Source organism: Haliotis cracherodii, unplaced genomic scaffold (genome assembly GCF_022045235.1).
Source record: "Haliotis cracherodii isolate W230 unplaced genomic scaffold, xgHalCrac1.p SCAF_4, whole genome shotgun sequence".
Classification (NCBI taxonomy): Eukaryota; Metazoa; Mollusca; class Gastropoda; order Lepetellida; family Haliotidae; genus Haliotis; species Haliotis cracherodii.
The window spans coordinates 7,029,398-7,051,542 of NW_027266297.1; the positions used below are offsets into that span (position 1 = coordinate 7,029,398).

The 22,145-nt window shown below is 42.9% G+C and overlaps 1 protein-coding gene across 2 annotated transcripts; it reads right to left on the bottom strand.

Annotated features, from left to right (window-relative positions):
- Positions 1–339: 339 nt before the first annotated feature.
- LOC139478570 (mitochondrial enolase superfamily member 1-like) lies at positions 340–19,792 on the bottom strand. 2 transcript variants are annotated; one of them, XR_011654316.1, is made up of 17 exons: positions 19,681–19,792; positions 18,294–18,396; positions 17,353–17,468; positions 16,663–16,749; positions 15,526–15,552; positions 15,037–15,077; positions 13,140–13,171; positions 12,427–12,465; positions 11,327–11,409; positions 10,267–10,301; positions 9,100–9,187; positions 7,978–8,112; positions 7,009–7,180; positions 4,591–4,693; positions 3,428–3,509; positions 656–1,039; positions 340–398 (listed from the first exon to the last, which is right to left on the bottom strand). XR_011654316.1 is itself a non-coding variant. In XM_071261107.1 (16 exons), the coding sequence occupies exons 1-16, from the start codon at positions 19,774–19,776 to the stop codon at positions 929–931; spliced, it is 1,350 nt and encodes a 449-aa protein (XP_071117208.1). In that variant the 5' UTR covers positions 19,777–19,792; the 3' UTR covers positions 350–928. The 2 variants fall into 2 exon arrangements, 1 of the variants encoding a protein (XP_071117208.1); XM_071261107.1 differs by having other exon boundaries at positions 350–1,039.
- Between the last annotated feature and the right edge of the window lie 2,353 nt (positions 19,793–22,145).

Consider the following 22,145-nt stretch of genomic DNA (forward strand, 5'->3'; position numbering starts at 1 on the left):
GACAGTCTCGCACTCCGACTCTGACACACCTAATTTGCAACGAATTGCTGAAATCACTCATTAATCAGTCTCGATAATTCGACACAGTGATCAGCTTACTCCGTGGTCATCTGCCCGCGAGTACACAAGCCACGTGTTTTGATGCAAAGCGAGTCGGCGAGTAGCTGCATATTTCAACGGCTGCAGAGATAAACTTCTCCATACTGACCCCCCCCCCACCCCCCACCCCCCACACACATCCTTACCATGCAATGAACACACACACCCCACCCCTACTCCACACTGAACAACCCCCCTCCTCCCATTCCCCTCCCCCCTCCACTTCCCCTTCCCCCTCCACTTCCCTACACACACTCTCATACCATACACTGAAGAACTCCACTACTCACACCACACCCCTACTCACACCACACCCCTACTCACACCACACCCCTACTCACACCACACCCCTACTCACACCACAACCCTACTCTGCACTGTACACCCCTACTCTGCACTGTACACCCCTACTCTACACTGTACACACCTACTCACACCACACCCCTACTCTGCACACCCCTACTCTGCACTGTACACCCCTACTCTGCACTGTACACCCCTACTCTACACTGTACACACCTACTCACACCACACCCCTACTCTACACTGTACACACCTACTCACACCACACCCCTACTCTGCACTGTACACCCCTACTCACACCACACCCCTACTCTGCACTGTACACCCCTACTCACACCACACCCCTACTCACACCACACCCCTACTCACACCACACCCCTACTCTGCACTGTACACCCCTACTCACACCACACCCCTACTCACACCACACCCCTACTCTGCACTGTACACCCCTACTCACACCACACCCCTACTCTGCACTGTACACCCCTACTCACACCACAACCCTACTCTGCACTGTACACCTCTACTCTGCACTGTACACCCCCTCTGCTATCAGCCTCTTCCACTCGGCTCCTGTAGGGTACTCAAACTTGTCCAGGGAGGATTCCAGCATATCGGCACTGTAGCCCGGTGCCTGAAACACAACAGTTAAAATACATGGCACCAGGGAAACAAGTCTATGAATACACAACAGCCAGTTAACATAACAGTCTTAGAATACACACGTTTGGGCAACTGTACAGTCTAGAATACACACGCTGGGGCAACTGTACAGTCTAGAATACACACGCTGGGGCAACTGTACAGTCTAGAATACACATGCTGGGGCAACTGTACAGTCTAGAATACACGCTGGGGCAACTGTACAGTCTAGAATACACATGCTGGGGCAACTGTACAGTCTAGAATACACACGCTGGGGCAACTGTACAGACTAGATTACACACGCTGGGGCAAATGTACAGACTAGATTACACACGCTGGGGCAAATGTACAGACTAGAATGCACACGCTGGGGCAACTGTATAGTCTAGAATACACATGCTGGGGCAACTGTACAGTCTAGAATACACACGCTGGGGCAACTGTACAGTCTAGAATACACACGCTGGGGCAACTGTACAGACTAGATTACACACGCTGGGGCAAATGTACAGACTAGAATGCACACGCTGGGGCAACTGTATAGTCTAGAATACACGCTGGGGCAACTGTACAGTCTAGAATACACATGCTGGGGCAACTGTTCAGTCCAGAATACACATGCTGGGGCAACTGTACAGTCTAGAATACACATGCTGGGGCAACTGTACAGTCTAGAATACACACGCTGGGGCAACTGTACAGTCTAGAATACACACGCTGGGGCAACTAGAGTCTAGAATACACATGCTGGGGCAACTGTACAGTCTAGAATACACATGCTGGGGCAACTGTACAGTCTAGAATACACATGCTGGGGAAACTACAGTCTAGAATACACATGCTGGGGCAACTGTACAGTCTAGAATACACATGCTGGGGCAACTGTACAGTCTAGAATACACACGCTGGGGCAACTGTACAGTCTAGAATACACATGCTGGGGCAACTGTACAGTCTAGAATACACATGCTGGGACAACTGTACAGTCTAGAATACACATGCAGGGACAACTGTACAGTCTAGAATACACATGTTGGGGCAACTGTACAGTCTAGAATACACATGTTGGGGCAACTGTACAGTCTAGAATACACATGCTGGGGCAACTGTACAGAGTAGAATACACATGTTGGGGCAACTGTACAGTCTAGAATACACATGTTGGGGCAACTGTACAGTCTAGAATACACATGCTGGGGCAACTGTAAAGTCAAGATACACATGCTGGGGCAACTGTGGAGACTAGAATACACACGCTGGGGCAAATGTAGAGTCTAGAATACACATGCTGGGTCAACTGTACAGTCTAGAATACAGACGCTGGGGCAACTGTACAGTCAAGATACACATGCTGGGGCAACTGTGCAGACTAGAATACACACGCTGGGGCAAATGTAAAATCTAGAATACACACGCTGGGACAACTGTACAGTCAAGATACACATGCTGGGGCAACTGTGCAGACTAGATTACACACACTGGGGCAAATGTACAGACTAGAATGCACACGCTGGGGCAACTGTATAGTCTAGAATACACACGCTGGGGCAACTGTTCAGTCTAGAATACACATGCTGGGGCAACTGTACAGTCTAGAATACACACGCTGGGGCAACTGTACAGTCTAGAATACACATGTTGGGGCAACTGTACAGTCTAGAATACACATGCTGGGGCAACTGTACAGTCTAGAATACACATGCTGGGGCAACTGTACAGTCTAGAATACACATGCTGGGGCAACTGTACAGTCTAGAATACACATGTTGGGGCAACTGTACAGTCTAGAATACACACGCTAGGGCAACTGTACAGTCTAGAATACACATGCTGGGCAACTGTACAGTCTAGAATACACATGCTGGGGCAACTGTACAGACTAGAATACACATGCTGGGGCAACTGTACAGTCTAGAATACACATGCTGGGGCAACTGTACAGTCTAGAATACACATGCTGGGTCAACTGTACAGTCAAGATACACATACTGGGGCAACTGTGCAGACTAGAATACACACGCTAGGGCAAATGTAGAGTCTAGAATACACATGCTGGGGCAACTGTACAGTCTAGAATACACATGCTGGGGCAACTGTACAGTCTAGAATACACATGCTGGGGCAACTATACTGTCTAGAATACACAGGCTGGGGCAACTATACAGTCTAGAATACACATGCTGGGGCAACTGTACAGTCTAGAATACACACGCTGGGGCAAATGTACAGTCTAGAATACACACACTGGGGCAACTGTACTGTCTCAGTATACAGCGAGGAAACCTAACGGTTGTGAGACAACTTGAATGATACACAGATGACTTGCTGTGGAAATTTGGTTAGGTGATGCATGTACTGAGCACACAAAATACTCTACCTTAGGGACAACGTATCTCCCGTTCTTTACAACGCAGGGGTTCTTGAAGTTCTCATGAAGATGATCAACATACTCTGTCACTCTGTAACAAACAAAATAAAGCTTACAAACATGCACTGTGTAACACACAAAGTATAGCTTACAAACATGCATTGTGTAACACACAGATTATAGCTTACAAACATGCACTCTGTAACACAGAGTATAGCTTACAAACATGCACTCTGTAACACACAGAGTAATGCTTACAAACATGAAATCTGTAACACACAAAGTATAGCTTACAAACATGCACTCTGTATCACACAGAGTAATGCTTACAAACATGCACTCTGTAACACACAAATTATAGCTTACAAACATGCACTCTGTAACACACAGAGTAATGCTTACAAACATGCACTCTGGAACACAGAGTATAGCTTACAAACATGCACTCTGTAACACACAAAGTATAGCTTACAAACATGCACTCTGTAACACACAAAGTATAGCTTACAAACATGCACTCTGTAACACACAAAGTATAGCTTACAAACATGCACTCTGTAACACACAGAGTAATGCTTACAAACATGCACTCTGTAACACAGAGTATAGCTTACAAACATGCACTCTGTAACACAGAGTATAGCTTACAAACATGCACTCTAAAACAAACAAAGTAAAGCTTACAAACATGCACTCTGAAACACACCCAAAGTAAAGCTTACAAACATGCACTCTGTAACACAAAGTAAAGCTTACAAACATGCACTCTGTAACACACAAACTAATGCTTACAAACATGCACTCTGTAACACACATAAAGTAAAGCTTACAAACATGCACTCTGAAACACCACCAACAGACCAGTTAGCACAGCTTATCACCAACAGACAAGGTTATCACCAACAGACCAGTCAGCATAGCTTATCACCAACAGACCAGTCAGCATAGCTTATCACCAACAGACCAGTCAGCATAGCTTACCACCAACAGACCAGTCAGCAAGGCCAGTCTTACATAAGTGCTGTTGGATATCTCTACATTTTCATGTACATGTCAATAAATAGCCTTTTGCATGAAATAAACATCATAATATCAAGTTAGTTACATATATCAGCAGTTATGACATAACCATGACCTAACATGAGCTTCCAGAAGTCTAGAACCGGACTCACCTGTTGTCATAGGTGCCCGAAACTGCAATGTAGTCAAAAATGGAGAGATGCTGTACGAACTCACACAGTCCCACTCCTCCGCCGTGAGGACAGATTGGGATGTCTGTGGACGGCAACACAGTTACATTAACATCATATATCACTACCCTTACAAAGCTTAGTATTTAGAGGACATGAAAAATCATAGCACACAAGTCACACAACCGGTGAAGTTAAGCAACACCAGACTGGAGGTGGGTGGGTTAGTGCACCGAGCTAGCAAGACTGCTGACAGTTTCTCTGGCTTCAGTCCTTCCGCACACTGAATCACAGGTTGCACTTGGCCTGTCCTGTACAGTGACTGGGTACCAGGTAGGATGTTATGCAGTGACTGGGTACCAGGTAGGATGTTATGCAGTGGCTGGGTACCTGGTAGGATGTTATGTAGTGACTGGGTACCTGGTAGGATTTTATGCAGTGACTGGGTACCTGGTAGGATGTTATGCAGTGACTGGGTACCTGGTAGGATGTTATGCAGTAACTGGGTACCTGGTAAGATGTTATGAAGTGACTGGGTACCTGGTAGGATGTTATGCAGTGGCTGGGTACCTGGTAGGATGTTATGTAGTGACTGGGTACCTGTAGGATGTTATGCAGTGACTGGGTACCTGGCAGGATCTTATGTAGTGACTGGGTACCTGGTAGGATCTTATGCAGTGACTGGGTACCTGGTAGGATGTTATGCAGTGACTGGGTACCTGGTAGGATCTTATGCAGTGACTGGGTACCTGGTAGGATGTTATGCAGTGACTGGGTACCTGGTAGGATGTTATGCAGTGGCTGGGTACCTGGTAGGATCTTATGCAGTGACTGGGTACCTGGTAGGATGTTATGTAGTGACTGGGTACCTGGTAGGATGTTATGCAGTGACTGGGTACCTGGTAGGATGTTATGTAGTAGCTGGGTACCTGGTAGGATGTTATGCAGTGGCTGGGTACCTGGTAGGATCTTATGCAGTGACTGGGTACCTGGTAGGATGTTATGTAGTGACTTGGTACCTGGTAGGATGTTATGCAGTGACTGGGTACCTGTAGGGGGTTATGCAGTGACTGGGTACCTTGTAGGATGTTATGCAGTGACTGGGTACCTGGTAGGATGTTATGCAGTGACTGGGTACCTGGTAGGATGTTATGTAGTGACTGGGTACCTGGTAGGATCTTATGCAGTGACTGGGTACCTGGTAGGATGTTATGTAGTGACTGGGTACCTTGTAGGATGTTATGCAGTGACTGGGTACCTGTAGGATGTTATGCAGTGACTGGGTACCTGGTAGGATGTTATGCAGTGACTGGGTACCTGGTAGGATGTTATGCAGTGACTGGGTACCTGGTAGGATCTTATGCAGTGACTGGGTACCTAGTAGGATGTTATGTAGTGACATGGGTACCTGGTAGGATCTTATGCAGTGGCTGGGTACCTGGTAGGATGTTATGTAGTGACTGGGTACCTGGTAGGATGTTATGCAGTGACTGGGTACCTGGTAGGATCTTATGCAGTGACTGGGTACCTGGTAGGATGAGATGGTAATGTCAAAACCTTCTCGTACCTAAATGGCAGCTTGGGTTGTATACTGCCCTTAGAGCTGCGTCAGGGAATGAATATGGACCAAATAAATATGTATGTATTTAATGTGTTTACCCATAGTGATTTGTTTGGTTACTAATGGCAATCTTGAAAAAAAGAAGAAGTGAGGCTGTGTGTCTAAAATCCACAAGATCTGTCAGCCATCACAAGACCTTCCTCATGTTGTTTGTTTGTTTCTTTCTTTGTTGTTTAATGCTGCACTCAGCTATATTACGGCAGTCTTTAAATAAACGCGTCTGGACCAGACAATCCAGTCATTGACATCATGAGCATCGATCTTTGCATTTGGGATACAATGAAACGCATCAACAAAGTCAAGGAGCCTGACCACCCGATCTGTTTGTCGCCTCTTACGCAAGCATAGTTGCCTTTTACAGCAAGCATGGGTTTCCTGAAGACCTTTTCTAATCCAGATCTTTAAAAAAAAGTATCGTAAAACATATTATATAGGGACTGAAGTGATGTGGCATGTATTCAAACTTTGTATCCGAACACCCCGACCTGCAGTCCCTGTGACCATCTTATCACCTCATACAAGTTTTGTTTGCTTTGTTTGTTGTTTAACACCTCACTCAGCAATATTCCAGCTGTGTGACGTCAGTCTGTAAATTATCAACTCTGGGCCAGACAATCCAGTGATTGACATCATAAGCATTGATCTACGCAAATGGGGTACGATGACATGCAAGCAGGTCATCGAGTCTGACTTGCCCAATCCCATTGTGACAAGCATGGGTTACTGAAGACCAATCCTAACCCAGATCTTCAAGGATCACCACACAAGTAAGAACTTACTTCCCAGTTTCTTGGCCATGAGGATGACGGCCACGTTCTCGCTGACTCCTCCAAGACGACATGCGTCAATCTGACAGAACTGGAGAGCCTTGGCCTTGAGGAACTGTTTGAACATGACCCTGTTCTGGCACTGCTCCCCAGTTGCCACGCCGATGCCGAGAGGGTTCAGAGCCTGGATGCAGGGAATGACAGTCTTAATTATCTTTGATACAATGTCAACAAACTTGTCGGGAGGCCAAGTCCAGTGAGTGAGTGAGTGAATGAATTATATTTAACACTGCTTTTAACAGTATTCCAGTTATATCACAGCGTGGCAGCTTAATTTTGGAGGAAAGCCCCAAGTGATGCAAGTTTACCACTTCTGTGAAACCCACGAGCAAGATTATGGTGCTGACAAACCTAGAAACATACATAATCGGGACAAACTGGAATTTGAACCCACAATCATAGGTTTCTGGCGTGCCCAAGGGACACAACTTTGCACAGCGAATTGCGTCGCCTTAGACAACTGGGCCACCCGTGCCACCAGTGAGAGCCTTCTGGACATTTCTAGGTACTATGTAAAGCCAAACTTTAGGGAAGATGAAAAACTAGAGGCAGTCTATTGACAGATACCTACTGTAACAATAGGTCCATTTTATAAATATATCTGCTTGGTGGGAAAGATGCAATATTTGTAATAACTGTTACATAAGTCATAAAATTATGAAACATGGTACAGAGTTACTTTTGTTTCCAAAAAAAACTCAACTTTTGATAAGGATACTGAGATACTTCATACTACTACAGAGCTACAGATAAGTTGCGTATTGTGTAAAAATTATTATGAGTTTTACGCATAGCATTAATATGTCTAGTCTGATAACAGACATCAGGTCAGGGCGCCCAGTCCTTCTTTACACACAATGAATGTGTTAAGGTTTGGAGTAGAGACAGTCAAGGATTATGTTTGCTGTGTGGGAAACTGACCCTGGCAATCTCCGCATGACCTAGGACATCATCGGGACTGGTGGGTTCCTCGATCCAGGTGAGGTTGAACTGAGCTATCTGCTTCATCCAATCAATGGCCTCCTGTACCTCCCACTTCTGGTTGGCATCCACCAACTGTAACAGACAGACCCAACACACTGTAGCTAGGCCACAAGTGTAGCACCTCGCCTGAATGTGATTGTGAGTTTACATCGTCAACTGTAACAGACAGACCCAACACACTGTAGCTAGGCCACACGTGTAGCACCTCCCCTGAATGTGATTGTGAGTTGACATCGTCAACTGTAACAGACAGACCCAACACACTGTAGCTAGGCCACACGTGTAGCACCTCCCCTGAATGTGATTGTGAGTTGACATCCACAAACTGTAACAAACAGACCCAACACACTGTAGCTAGGCCACACGTGTAGCACCTTGCCTGAATGTGATTGTGAGTTGACATCGTCAACTGTAACAGACAGACCCAACACACTGTAGCTAGGCCACACGTGTAGCACCTCCCCTGAATGTGATTGTGAGTTGACATCGTCAACTGTAACAGACAGACCCAACACACTGTAGCTAGGCCACACGTGTAGCACCTCGCCTGAATGTGATTGTGAGTTTACATCGTCAACTGTAACAGACAGACCCAACACACTGTAGCTAGGCCACACGTGTAGCACCTCGCCTGAATGTGATTGTGAGTTGACATCGTCAACTGTAACAGACAGACCCAACACACTGTAGCTAGGCCACACGTGTAGCACCTTGCCTGAATGTGATTGTGAGTTGACATCGTCAACTGTAACAGACAGACCCAACACACTGTAGCTAGGCCACACGTGTAGCACCTCGCCTGAATGTGATTGTGAGTTTACATCGTCAACTGTAACAGACAGACCCAACACACTGTAGCTAGGCCACACGTGTAGCACCTCCCCTGAATGTGATTGTGAGTTGACATCCACAAACTGTAACAGACAGACCCAACACACTGTAGCTAGGCCACACGTGTAGCACCTCCCCTGTGAGTTTGTGCTTTATGTTGAAGAGAGAGGACAATTGAAAAGCAAAACAAGCGGGTGGAATGTGAAATTGATGCCTAAGCCTCCTCACCAGCAGATGGTCTGGGCCGATTTCCTCACGGATGATGCGGAGACGTCTGATGTCATCCTGAAGGTCAGTGCCCACCTTGGCCTTGAATCTGAAGGTCATACATTGAAGAGGATGAAAGCCGAAGACTATAAGATGTTTTGGGGATTTAAAGATTGTTGTTGTGAGATTTACAGATGTTACTCAATATTTGAACATTTTTCAAAAAGTAAATGTTATCAGAAACGTTCCACTGCATGATCTTTCTACGTAAAGTTGTGTGACATACATTACTTGCTTGAAAAATGTGCTCGCAACCTAATGATGTCATTGGACGACAGTTTTTTGTTTTTTTCAAGGACCATCTGTGGCCATATATATACAGAGTTTTTTAACCTGGCTACATATTCATGATTTCCCTTTTTCACTGTGAACCAGCACTAATATATACAAGGCATGGTTCAATATGTAGTACCATGACACTATGGCTGTCTGTCATACATAATTTAGTCCGTGCTTTTATTGATAAATGAAAACACAAATTATTCATAATATTTCTGCATGGTTGATTGTCAAGCGTAATTATCACAATGGAATGGAGTTTATTTTATGCCAGATAATCAAGGATTATATTCTCAAACCCCTCATGTATGATCAGTGTGTTAAATATACTAAAATTATGGAAATTATTAACTGGTTATATTATTAAATATAATTCTGAAAATAATTTTGTATGTATTTAGAATTCAACGTACAGGTTACGACTGCAAAGTAATGAACCATTCGTAAGTTTTTAATCTTATCTTACCAATAAATGACTTGGATGACTAGTTTCTTGATTTTCAGAGTGACATCAATTATAGAGAAGGAGTCCAGCTAAACTAAGCCGGATGTGATGTCAAATAAACGAGCTGAGCGTAAAAAAAGGTTTGGCCAAGTTTGGCAAAAGTTGCTGATGCTCATAGGGAGGTGGGAACCAGCTTATCTGCTACTGAAGCTGGTTCGCTGTACTTTGTACACTCAAGACGCTGATGGTTACTATAATTACGATTTACAAACTGAAAAAGTTGGCTGATCAATGGAATCTTACCCTTTTTATATCAAATATCTCAAAAGTTGTCGGTACATGTATAAAACGTGTAGACATAGTTTCAATCAAAAGTCACTTGGCTGCGATTCTGTATGACTTACTTGGTAAATCCCTGTGCCAGCGCTTCTTTACACAGCTGAAACATGGACAAAACACCATGGAAACAAATGTTGTGAATACATGGAACTGCTTCATCTCAGAGCCTAAAATCTCAAACATGTTGTTTGTTTGGTCATTGTTTAACGCTGCACTCAGCAATACTCCAGCCTTCTAGTGGCAGCCAGGAAAAAATTAAATCTGGACCAGACAATCAGGTGATCGATAATGTGAGCAATGATCCACATCATCGGGGAACGAGGACACACCATCTACCAACTCACCCAGCCTGACCACCCAATCCTCTTGGCCGCATCTTACAACCAGCATAGGTAGCTGAGGAGCAATTCTAACCCGGAATATCCACAAGCTTAAACAAGACCTTAGGACAATCCAACTGAATCACAGTCACTTTTTAGCTATTACCCAAAGAAGGCCATAATAAATGAATTGCTAGATTATCATCCACCCTTTTCCAAAAGTGGGGAGGGAGGCTTTATATTTTTATTTTTTATTTTCTATTAAAGTCGTCGAGTTGAAGGCTGGACACATTGGTATGAACAACAGATGATTAAAATAAGAAAAATGATAAATAAACATTGATTTCAAAAGTAACAGTCGGATGTATCGGTGTCAAACTTATTTTCGTTTTACCTGGCCCAACTTGTACTCGTGCGTTTATAAATTTATCCTCACTTGACGTTAACTTGTCAAGTTCCCCACAAGCAAACTTGTTGAAGATTTCCAGAAGAGTCTTAGACTCTGGCAAGGCATTGCATTCACACCCTCTCGTATTTTCAAAATAGCGAACACCATCTTGACAGCTGGCAGCAAGATTCGATAAACAGGCATGTACCAAGTGACACATTTCCAAGTAAAAGTTGTGAATGGAATGGGAGTGATAATCTAGCAATTAACGTATTATGGCCTTAACCCCAGCCATCCAAACAACAGAAAGGGACGAAATGGTTACGAGACATGGACACAATTACATTACACAATTACTATGGTAACCCTTCTGGTACAAATTATCATAAAGGGGAGACAATTCATTTACTGCATTACCCTTCTGAGTTTGACATCATCATAGCCGAGCCAGCCGCAGGAAGTGGTGTATGCGGGGAATCCCTTCGCGATGACATCTGCCTCTGTCCAACAATCAGGGAGTTCATTACAGAAGAGTTTAGTAAACATATACTGGATCTGAGAAACTTAGGCCTGCATTACATGAGGATCCTGATTGTAGGACTCGATTTCTAAAGTGAAAAAGCGACAATATTGTATTTTTAGGTTAAAAATATTATTTCTACTTATCCTGACTCATAGTTATTGCTTGTCCCGCTTACTATGAACAAATAAGTAGTTAAGATAAGGACATAATCTTAATGTAATCATTTTCACTCATGATCTGAATTACATAGTAGAACAGGGTAATGTTGACTGTCAGTCCTTGGTAATAGAACAGTAACCAGACATCTACAAGTTTATGTGAATGCTGGGTTAGTACAGCCTATCTTCTGTGCTGGACAAGTGAAGATGTGAGTAATCTCCCCTGGTCAGGCACCAGAGTCCTTGACACATGACTCTAGTCAGGACCCTTGTCTGAACCATGCTCAAGGCTGAGAGTACTTGTCAGCACCATACATGATAGGGGTTGATTAGAAAATACTTCCTAGTGAGTAAAAGCCGTAAATCTTACTGTCTACTGACTAATGGCCCCAAGTCCTACTGTCTACTGACTAATGGCCCCAAGTCCTACTGTCTACTGACTTAAGGCCTCAAGTCCTACTGTCTATTGACTAATGGCCCCAAGTCCTACTGTCTACTGACTTGAGGCCTCAAGTCCTACTGTCGACTGACTAATGGCCCCAAGTCCTACTGTCTACTGACTAATGGCCCCAAGCCCTACTGTCTACTGACTTAAGGCCTCAAGTCCTACTGTCTACTGACTTAAGGTCCCAAGTCCTACTGTCTACTGACTTGAGGCCTCGAGTCCTACTGTCTACTGACTTAAGGTCCCAAGTCCTACTGTCTACTGACTAATGTCCCCAAGTCCTACTGTCTACTGACTTGAGGCCTCAAGACATACTGTCTACTGACTTAAGGCCTCAAGTCATACTGTCTACTGACTAGGTATGTTTGTGAAACTATACACAACTACTCACCTCTTTCCTTTTTCCCGGCTTGCATCTCTTTGAGGACAGCTGAAAGACACATCGTTCAAATCTTTTCATGTTTATAATCAAGATGCTCTTGTGATCTAATGCATGTCGCAAAGTTAGACTTGGTTTTTGATAACACATATCTTGATTATCAATCAGATCGTCTTCACTTAGCGCCGCCATTTTGTTTTGAAGCAAATGCAAGTGAACTGAGAGGTGGAATCAATGACCTATGTGAGGAATCCAACCCAGATCTTTGGTGGAGGATTGAAGCCTCCAATAAGCAAAGCTGCAGCAACAACAGAATTCAAACTCCAGGTCACAAAATACTGCAGGTACTTTACCCTTAGTCAGACATATCAACTTTATCACAGTCACAATTAGTGCTGAAACCTGACTTGAACAACCAGTGGTTGATAGCATGAACACCAATAACGATACACAATCAGCTGAGATCTAAGCATATGCATGTACATGTACTGAGTATGCATCAGTACACCAGTGTCTCCTTGGTGTGAGTGAATAAGTATTGTTTTACGCCGCTTTTAGCAATATTCAAGCAAAATCACGGCAGGGGACACCAGAAATGGACTTAACACATTGTACCTATGTCGGGAATCAAACCCAGGTCTTCGGCATGATGAGCGAAAGCTTTAACCACTAGGCTACCCAACTGCCCCGACAAAATTTTAAAAAGTGTCATCTGTCCTGCTTACCTATGGCCTCCTCCCTCGTCATCCCATCAGTTCTGCAACACACACCAGGCTCAGTCATGTTTGGATAATCAGAGGCTTTGTTATAAGTGTTCTAGAATCATGATAACCATATTGTTTGTTGTTTAACGCCAAACTCAGCAATATTCTAGCTATATGATGGCAGTCTGTACATAATAGAGTCTTGACCAGACAATCCAGTGATTGATATGAAGATCTCCGCAATTTGGATATGATGACATGCATCAACAAAGGGAGCAAGCCTGACCACCCAATCCAATTAGTCGCCTGTTACGACAAGCATGAGTTGCTGAAGACCTATTCTACCCTGGATCTTCACGGTATCATAACCAACATATACACCAAAGTAAATCGGGTACTCAGGTCTGGTGGTCCCGAGTAGGATCCAGGTACCCACCAGACTACCCAGCCCCATGGGTAGTCATATGATATATTGTATTGACAATAACAATAAACAATAACAATACTTGTTACACTACAAGTCGCTAATGTTCGCATTTCTTTCCGACTATGCATGGTTCCTTCTGACTTTCCATGCTTCAGTCAGCTTCAGTGTATGCATGATCAGATCATTTAATGCGTGTATCTTAACAGTTTTTGCCAGGGCTCTGCTACAACAGTTCCATTGGGACATTTTGTACCCAACTCTTGAGGCCTGCAGCAGGTACCTAGGTAGGGTCGGATAATAGTGGGGTTGAGTACCCGGGTCGTATATTTGGACTCATCCCCCACCTACAGGACAGTCAACTCAATCTCTAAACTCTGGGATCTCAGGGTTTTGATTTGATCCGTCACTCAAATGAGTTGCCAGGCAACAGCAGTCATAATCCAGAAGTATTATGTATCTGCAGCACAATCATAGACCTGTAGCATCCTATTACACTATATATTTTCAGATCTAAGGCATTTTCACAAATAATAACCATAATTTTACACAATCTAAAAAATGAACATAAATGGGCAGTACCGAATGGAGAATAAATGCAGCACTATTGTATTGATGAAGGTACTTCATAATAGGTTTAACCTGTTCACCAATCCCATTCCTTGCTTTTAGGAAATAAATATTTTTTAAATCAAGATATTTCATACACCCTGTTGTTTGTGAGCATCTTGGTCTCTACACACAAAAGGGATTGCTGTCAAAGAAATATTTGTCATCGCTGAGTGTTTTATTTTAATGACATAAAAACTTCCAAATCAAAGTAGTAGAGAAATTAAGCCTGTCATTTCAGAAAGTTGAAATATGATTGGCTCGAGAACCCAGGGATCCTTCATTTATATTGGACAGATGGATAAGGGTTCAGCTGATGCGATCTTCAAAGGAGGGTTTGTGAGATCTTCACACAGACAGTTAAGTGTAAGGAGAATAAAGATCTGATTTTAATTAGATTTTGATTCCATGATTGTAAAGACAAATACAGCTTCCCAAGGGGACATCACTCAACACAGATCAACTCACCACCAATCAACTTACTACAGATAAACTCACCAGCAATCAACTCACTATAGATCAACTTATCCACAGATCAACTGACTAATAACAACAGTTCAACTCACCACAGATCAAATCACTACAGATCAACTCACCACAGATCAACTCACCCACTACAGATCAACTTACTACAGATGAACTCACTACAGATCCACTTACTACAGTTCCACTCACTACAGATCCACTCACTACAGATCCACTCGCTACAGATCAACTCACTACAGATCCACTCACTACAGATCCACTCACTACAGATCCACTCGCTACAGATCCACTCACTACAGATCCACTCACTACAGATCCACTCACCACAGATCAACTCCCCACTAATCAACTCCCCACTAATCAACTGACCACTAATCAACTCATTACATATCAACTCACATATGACGGAAGTCAATGGTTGACACCAGCTTCTCAGGTTCCTGAAACACAACACACATCAGTACAGCCCCACAATCAGTACAGCCCCACAATCAGTACAGCCCCACAATCATTACAGCCCCACAATCAGTACAGCCCCACAATCAGTACAGCCCCACAATCAGTACAGCCCCACAATCAGTACAGCCCCACAATCAGTGGACTCAAGTGTGTGGTACAAGACTCCTGGCTCAGATAATCGAGAACCAAAACATTTTTAATAAAGACGACTGCTAAAATTTATAACAAGTAAATGAAGAGCTTCATGAAAAGTTACCCTGATTACAAAAATTATTTTGGATTATTAACTTCATTTTGATATGATTTATTTGAAATTCTGCCTGTCAGAACACAATATTAATATTCCTTAAAACAGATACTTTAATGAGATTGCAAACGTTATTAAGACTACAAGCTAGAACTGACCACAGTATAATTTAATGTACTTACCATATCCACAAGTAACTTCCACATGGGCTGAAACACACAAGTCAATACACAAATGGGAGATGGGCTTAAAGTCGCTTGAGTTTTATCATGGCTTGTAAATAGTTTATGTGGGAGTAAGGTCAAAATCAAGCGGTGAGTTGAAACCGATGAGCACATGATGCTGACAGACCAAGGATAATAATCAGAGGAATCTGGGATTCAAACCAGGGACTTTGGATCCTGGAAGCTAAGGGACACAACTCTGTATAGTGAATTGACCATAAGAGTTTTACCATTGCCCTCATACTTCAGTTCCAGGAAGCAATGTCCTCATAGAAGATCTCTATTACCACAAAGAATCAAGCCAAAACTCTGCATTTATAAATATCAAATGTTGATTAAGTATGGTTTCAATAAATATGGGTGTGTTTGTTTCTATAAAAAAAACTAACATATTCGTCTTTACGACACTGTCCAACCCAAGAGCAAAGAGTACATGTTTCAAGGAGTACAGCAGTTCCAAACACTGATGTCGTCAGCCATGACTTTATATACAGAATCTCACCCAAGTGTTTTTTTATATCAAATATATCAGCACAAGTCGGTTCTCACAAGAGATATCGCTTGCTCTCACCCAGACGGAGAAAAGTGGAAGCCAGTTTTGGATTATACTCAATTAGTGGGTAGTATTGCTCAGATATTTTATTCCAGAAAAACTCTTCACTGTCAGAACAGAGACCATCCATCTATTGGTATAAGGTCTCTGGTTGGAATTTTTATTCATTTAGGTTCGTGAATAAGCATGTAATACTCATATCCCCCGCCAATATGTCATGAATGGTTCTGTGCAAGGCATTAGCCGTCCGAAATTGAGCACTACCTCCATTTTCAGCCTAGGTCAAAGTCTAAAACTAAACTAAACTAAAAAAATATCTTTATTAAAAATCTCAAACTATCAAAAGGCAGCAGTTTACCACTAGACCCATCTATGAGCGAAGTTTGGTAGGGATATATCTTATGGTTTTTTAAGTTCTGCTCCGGAGACGAAACATGACGGAAGGATGGACAGACAGCACCCATTCCTAGATCCCCCTTCCACTTCGTGGGGGGGATAATAAGGTGGAGAGGTGAAAACAGAGTGTTGCTTCAATGTCTGACCTTGCCCTCCATCTTGGCCCACAGATCCCAGACTGCATTGGTAATGGCCGCCACAGCAAGATGCATCACTCCTTTCTCTGGACCCAGCTGGAAGGAAATTGTTAGTGAAATAACACCCGCAAACTTATTTCAGTATTTTTCAGGGGCCCTTTTTTTTTAAGCCAACCTATGATGTGTTTTAGTTCAACCTGCCCTACGAAATACACCTCTGGTTGTGTGTGCAACAACTTTCATTGGAATGTGATATAGCTGACATTTGTCTGTTTATAAGTTATGGATAAGTTACACTGGCATAGTGCATATCTTACAAGGCTATATGATAAATCTTCTAATGGTATCTTATATTAGTTGTATGATATACACATGCATGTTCTAACCTCATTTTCTAGTATAGTGAGTGGGGAAGTGAAAGAGTATAGTTTAACACGGCTTTCACAAGTTTTCCAGCAATATCACGGTGGAGGACACAGATATTCATATATGGTTTAGCGGCCATAAAATTTTCGAGTCCTGTGATGGGATTCGAACCACAGACTTTCTGATCAGAGGTCGGACGCCTTGTCCACATGACCAAAGAGGTTAACCCTGTCAGCAAGCTGACAAGGTAAGGATGTCATCTGTGGGACGACTCCACGCCCTGCTACAATGGCATGATATATGTATGTATTATTACACAAAATGACTTCTCACCCATCTCATCTGGTCCTCGCTCGTCAGTGACCTCCAGAAACTGGCGAAGTCGGCAAAGATGGCGGATAACTTAAGTCCAACGACAAACTTGCTCAGAACTTTGATTGCATGACACACTTAAAAAAAAACATTCAATACTAGAATGTGACTATGAACCTGTAGTTGACACTCGTTAGAGGTGGCGCTTAATTCATCATTTCTTCAGTCATCTTTGCTGAAATATTTTGGGAACACAATTCTCTTCGTTTAGGCCTTTAGATACAAATACGTTTGTCAGGAATCATTACCAAAAGAGAATGAAAAATGGATAATAATGGAAGGGATACTTTTCGTGATGACAATATGACACATGATACAACACACGAAAAACAGCTGTAGTTTGCACAGACTGTGAACATATTCTACCAAAGTGCCACCAAATATTATATTTGCATTTTGAAATACTATGCTAATTTGAATTGCAAGTAGGTGAGGTGAAATGGGGTGTAACGTCGCGTCCAAGATTATAGCACTTATATAGCGACGTGCATGTACTTGTGTGTGTTTGTGTGGCTGCTTGTACTAGTCCGGACTGATGCCGATTTATAGTGCTAGCTCACTGAAAAACCATGCCGCAGTTTAACATGAATACCCCACTCAGACACAGTATACTGACTCTGAGCCGACCAGTCCTTGTTTTAGCCCATTAATGCCGAGCGCCAGACGGGGTAACAACAAGTACCATCATTTAACGTCTTAAGGTATGACGCGGCCGGGGATCGAACCCCGGGTCTTCCGCTCTCTGGGCGGACGCTCTACCACTAGACCACGGAGGCAGTCTGAATTGCAAGTAACCATTAGCCTTACCTGATAAGTGTGTAAAATGAGAAGAAGTAATATCAAATTAACTTCAGATGATTCTGGTGGTTTTAAAGGCACATCGATATGAATGTTATTCTCACCGATCTCGTTCCCCTTGCCGACTGTGAAGGTAAAACCATGACCCTCCAACTGAGAATCTGTGCTCAACACCACGTACGGCGCCGAGTAGTCAGGGGCCAGATTCTGGAGAAGAGCATCATTATCTTTAAACAGTTGTCACTTTCGTCCTGCCTATATACATCTTCCCAAGGCAGGGAAGTTAACCGACTGTAAAAGTCCAGTTACCACCCTTTCTGGACTCCAATCCTAGCACCATCTGTAGCTATTACGAGTTATGTCCCTTCCATGCCCTGCTATTGACCAATCAGATTCCACATCTCATATCACTTGCATTTGCTTCAAAATGGCGGCGCCAAGTCAAGACCATGTGATCAATAATCGAAAACTGCATTGTGATAAAACGGGTCTTATTTCGGTAATTGCATCAAATCGCGTGAGCACCTTCATTAAACTGTTGATAAATGTTGCTCCAAATTTCTCTTTTTGGTTTACAAGATAGATGAAACACTTCCCATCAGGTTTTTATGAAATTTTTAAAAACGTTTTCAGTTTTTTATGCATTCAGAACAAACCAGTGAAGCGCAAAAAACATCTCAGATTTTGTATATGTTTTGGACATTTATACATATTTATATATTACATAAGAAACAGAGACTGTCTCCAGTCTAGACTGCAGCATACCTTCCATGATTCCCCCTTTGAAAACTTTCTGGTCATGTGACCTTATTTAAATATTTAACCCCTTTGACTGTAAGTGCATGTTAATCTGTTGGAATAATGACAAGAATTATAGTGACAAGAAAAATACGCTTGTGTACATACAGACAAAAATACATGTTACCATTGAGAAAATGTCTGTCAAAAAATTGTAGTCATACATGTAACCTTTTTCTTTTCTTTTTTTAAGTATTCACTTTTTAATTTAAAAAAGGTAATTCAGTACAATTACACAGAAACACAGCTGACGTCCTGGGTTATCTCGTCTACATCAACGGTTGTCGCTTGCCCGAAGCTTTGTGTCAACACGTATGCATTGTCACAACCAGAACATGTTTTCGTGACTATACGCTCTCTATAGGTCAATCTACGAGCGATATCAATCTCCTATCTCCTTGAACCTTTGAACTTGTTATTGCGGAATCTCTGACGTGGCTCTGTCGCCCGTTCGATGAAGAAAATGTGACAACTGACATTAAAAAAAAAAAAAAATAGTCAAAAATGTAAACACAGGCCGATATCATCACGTGCAATCAATGCCACGCCTACCGTTTTCCGCGGCATGATTGGTTACTCGATTGGCGTGGCCTTGGCGCACGGACTCGATCAGCTGATCGTAGCAGAATTGAAGATAATCTATCGCTTGAAATAAATGAGGTATCTCAGAACACGTTAAACGTAACACGTCACCATTGCGTCCGATCCATCTTTCTCCAGGGATGTCGGGTGGCGAATGTCCCGTACCACGCAGGCCGTTATTTGTGTGGGAGCCACGGTCAGAGCCATTGTCAACTGCTGTCGCTAAACTAAAACAAAGGGGGGTAATTCGTGTTGAACCAAAACGACTCGGGGAAGCGAATATGAAATTTATTCTTATTCTTTATGCCATATTATTCATGGGCGAATTTGCATGGATGACAGATCAAGCCCGACGACAATGAAATATGATACCATAACGGTGTTCACGATCAATACGAAACATCATGAATTGATATTAAAATTAAGCATAGCAATATTTTTTGTAGGCTACATCAAACATAACTAACGCTTAGTACTTCAAAACATATGTTGATAGAAATATATAACTTCAAGTAATTTGAAGAGGATTTCGACTCGCTATATAAGGTGCTTTTGTATTACAGAAAGGGAGAGGCGGAAGTGAAAATGAGATGGTTCTGGGAATGTGAGTGAGTTAGAATTTAAGGTCGCATCGGCATTATTTCAGCCATATAGCGACGACACCAAGTTAATATATTGACAATTTAGTTAGTTATGCAAAGTTATATTGAAAAACAATCTATGAAACATATTTGAGCATACTATTTTTAATCTGTGAATGTGAGACAGGCTACATTAAGCACTTCGTATGTAAGAATAAATAAAAAACGTTTACTCACTGAATGACTTATTGGCGAAAAGGAAGAAATCAAATGACATCAATGTACGCACAGTGTATATGTGTAAAATGTGTTTCCCAAATAAGAACCGCCCCCGTACCCCAATGGGAGCGCGCCTGGCCGGAGAGCGGAAGGTCCGGGGTTTGATCCCCAGCCGCGTCATACCAAAAGACGTTTAAAGATGGTACTTGTTGTTACCCTGCCTGACGCTCGACATTAATACCCCCATCACACCAAACTAGTTCTCAATACGTTCGTGAAAATGTTGTCGAACGGGCTCCAACTGAGTATGAAAGTAGTGGACGTTGTAGCAACTATTGACAGTCTTTTTACGAGCTTCCAGGACGGGCTCGGACGGGGAGGTGCTCTAGGACTTTGAGTCTGCTCAAAATTTTATCCCGTCCATCCCGTTCTGCAATTAGTCGGATTGACAACGTACTTAAAACGAGAAAGACGTATTACTAACGGTATTGCCGTACTTCGAACCTACTAGGGACGTGTTTCGATGTGGTGCAGTCGGACATAAATTTCAGTACGTGTGCACACCGACCGGGTTGACTTCTCTTTGGAGGCATGATGTGTACAGCTCGGAGCCCTGAACTTGAAAGAAGACTGGCTACAACGCGCTCGGTATTCATAAGAGTCGGCCCAGGACGGGCCAGGACGCGAATATACACGCACTTGGGACGACATGAGGACGCACTGCGAACGAGTTGGTCGGGTTAAGAATTTGTTAGAACTGGCTTGGACGTATTGTGAACGAGGTTGAACTGGATAAGAACAGGTTGAGAACGGCTACGGACGCGCTCGAACTGCTTCCAAACGTTGTCGGGATGAGGTGAACGGGCACTTTTACACGATCTGAACTGGATATACAAACGGACTGCAGACTGGCCAAGAACGAGATAAGAACGAGATAGACGTATTGAGGACTGCTTATGAACAAACTAGCATCGTATTCTACGCCATCGTATTCTACCGTGATCACAGCCCGCTCTAGTATTTGTTTTAGAACGGGGTAGAACGGGATAGAACTACTTTGGTGTGATGGTAGCAAGGGGCTAAAACAAGTACTGGTCGGCCACGTCATCATATTGCGCAGTGCAACGTTAAACAACAAACAAACAAACAAACAAACAAACAAACCTACCTGTGTCTAGGACCTCGCGACAATGCGGAGCTTCGACAATACCGACCCAGACAAGTCAGCTGATGTTGACAGCTATAAATTTCTGCATCAGTGACGCCTCACAGTGAAACCACGGCTTTAACAGCCAAATACAAGTTACAAGCCAACATACCATACATTTCATGCAATAATTATTGCACATACATGACATACATACTCTGTAAATGAAAGCATTGGTATGGTATTAAGACACCTGAGAAAGTGTTTGTTTATTAGTTTGTTGTTTAACGCCGAGAGCCGCGAGAAAAGCCGAACCAGTCAAACCAGTCGAGATTATGGTGAATAATAAGCAAATTTTGAACCCGCGACAAAAAAGCCGATCCATATTTCAATACTTTCAAAGTTGGAGTTTTGGTTCCCCTTAAAATTTAACCTAACATGCATATGAACGAAATGTCAATAAAAAGAAAAAGTGAGCGATAAAATAACCTGGACAATTGAGGATACGAGGACCTGTACTGTACTAGGTCTCGATAACGGACACGAGAGATCCACCATAGTCGCGGACAAGCAAATAAGTTCCTGTCTGGCTTATCACGAGTTTGGTTCGAAGCTACCCTGAACGGTGT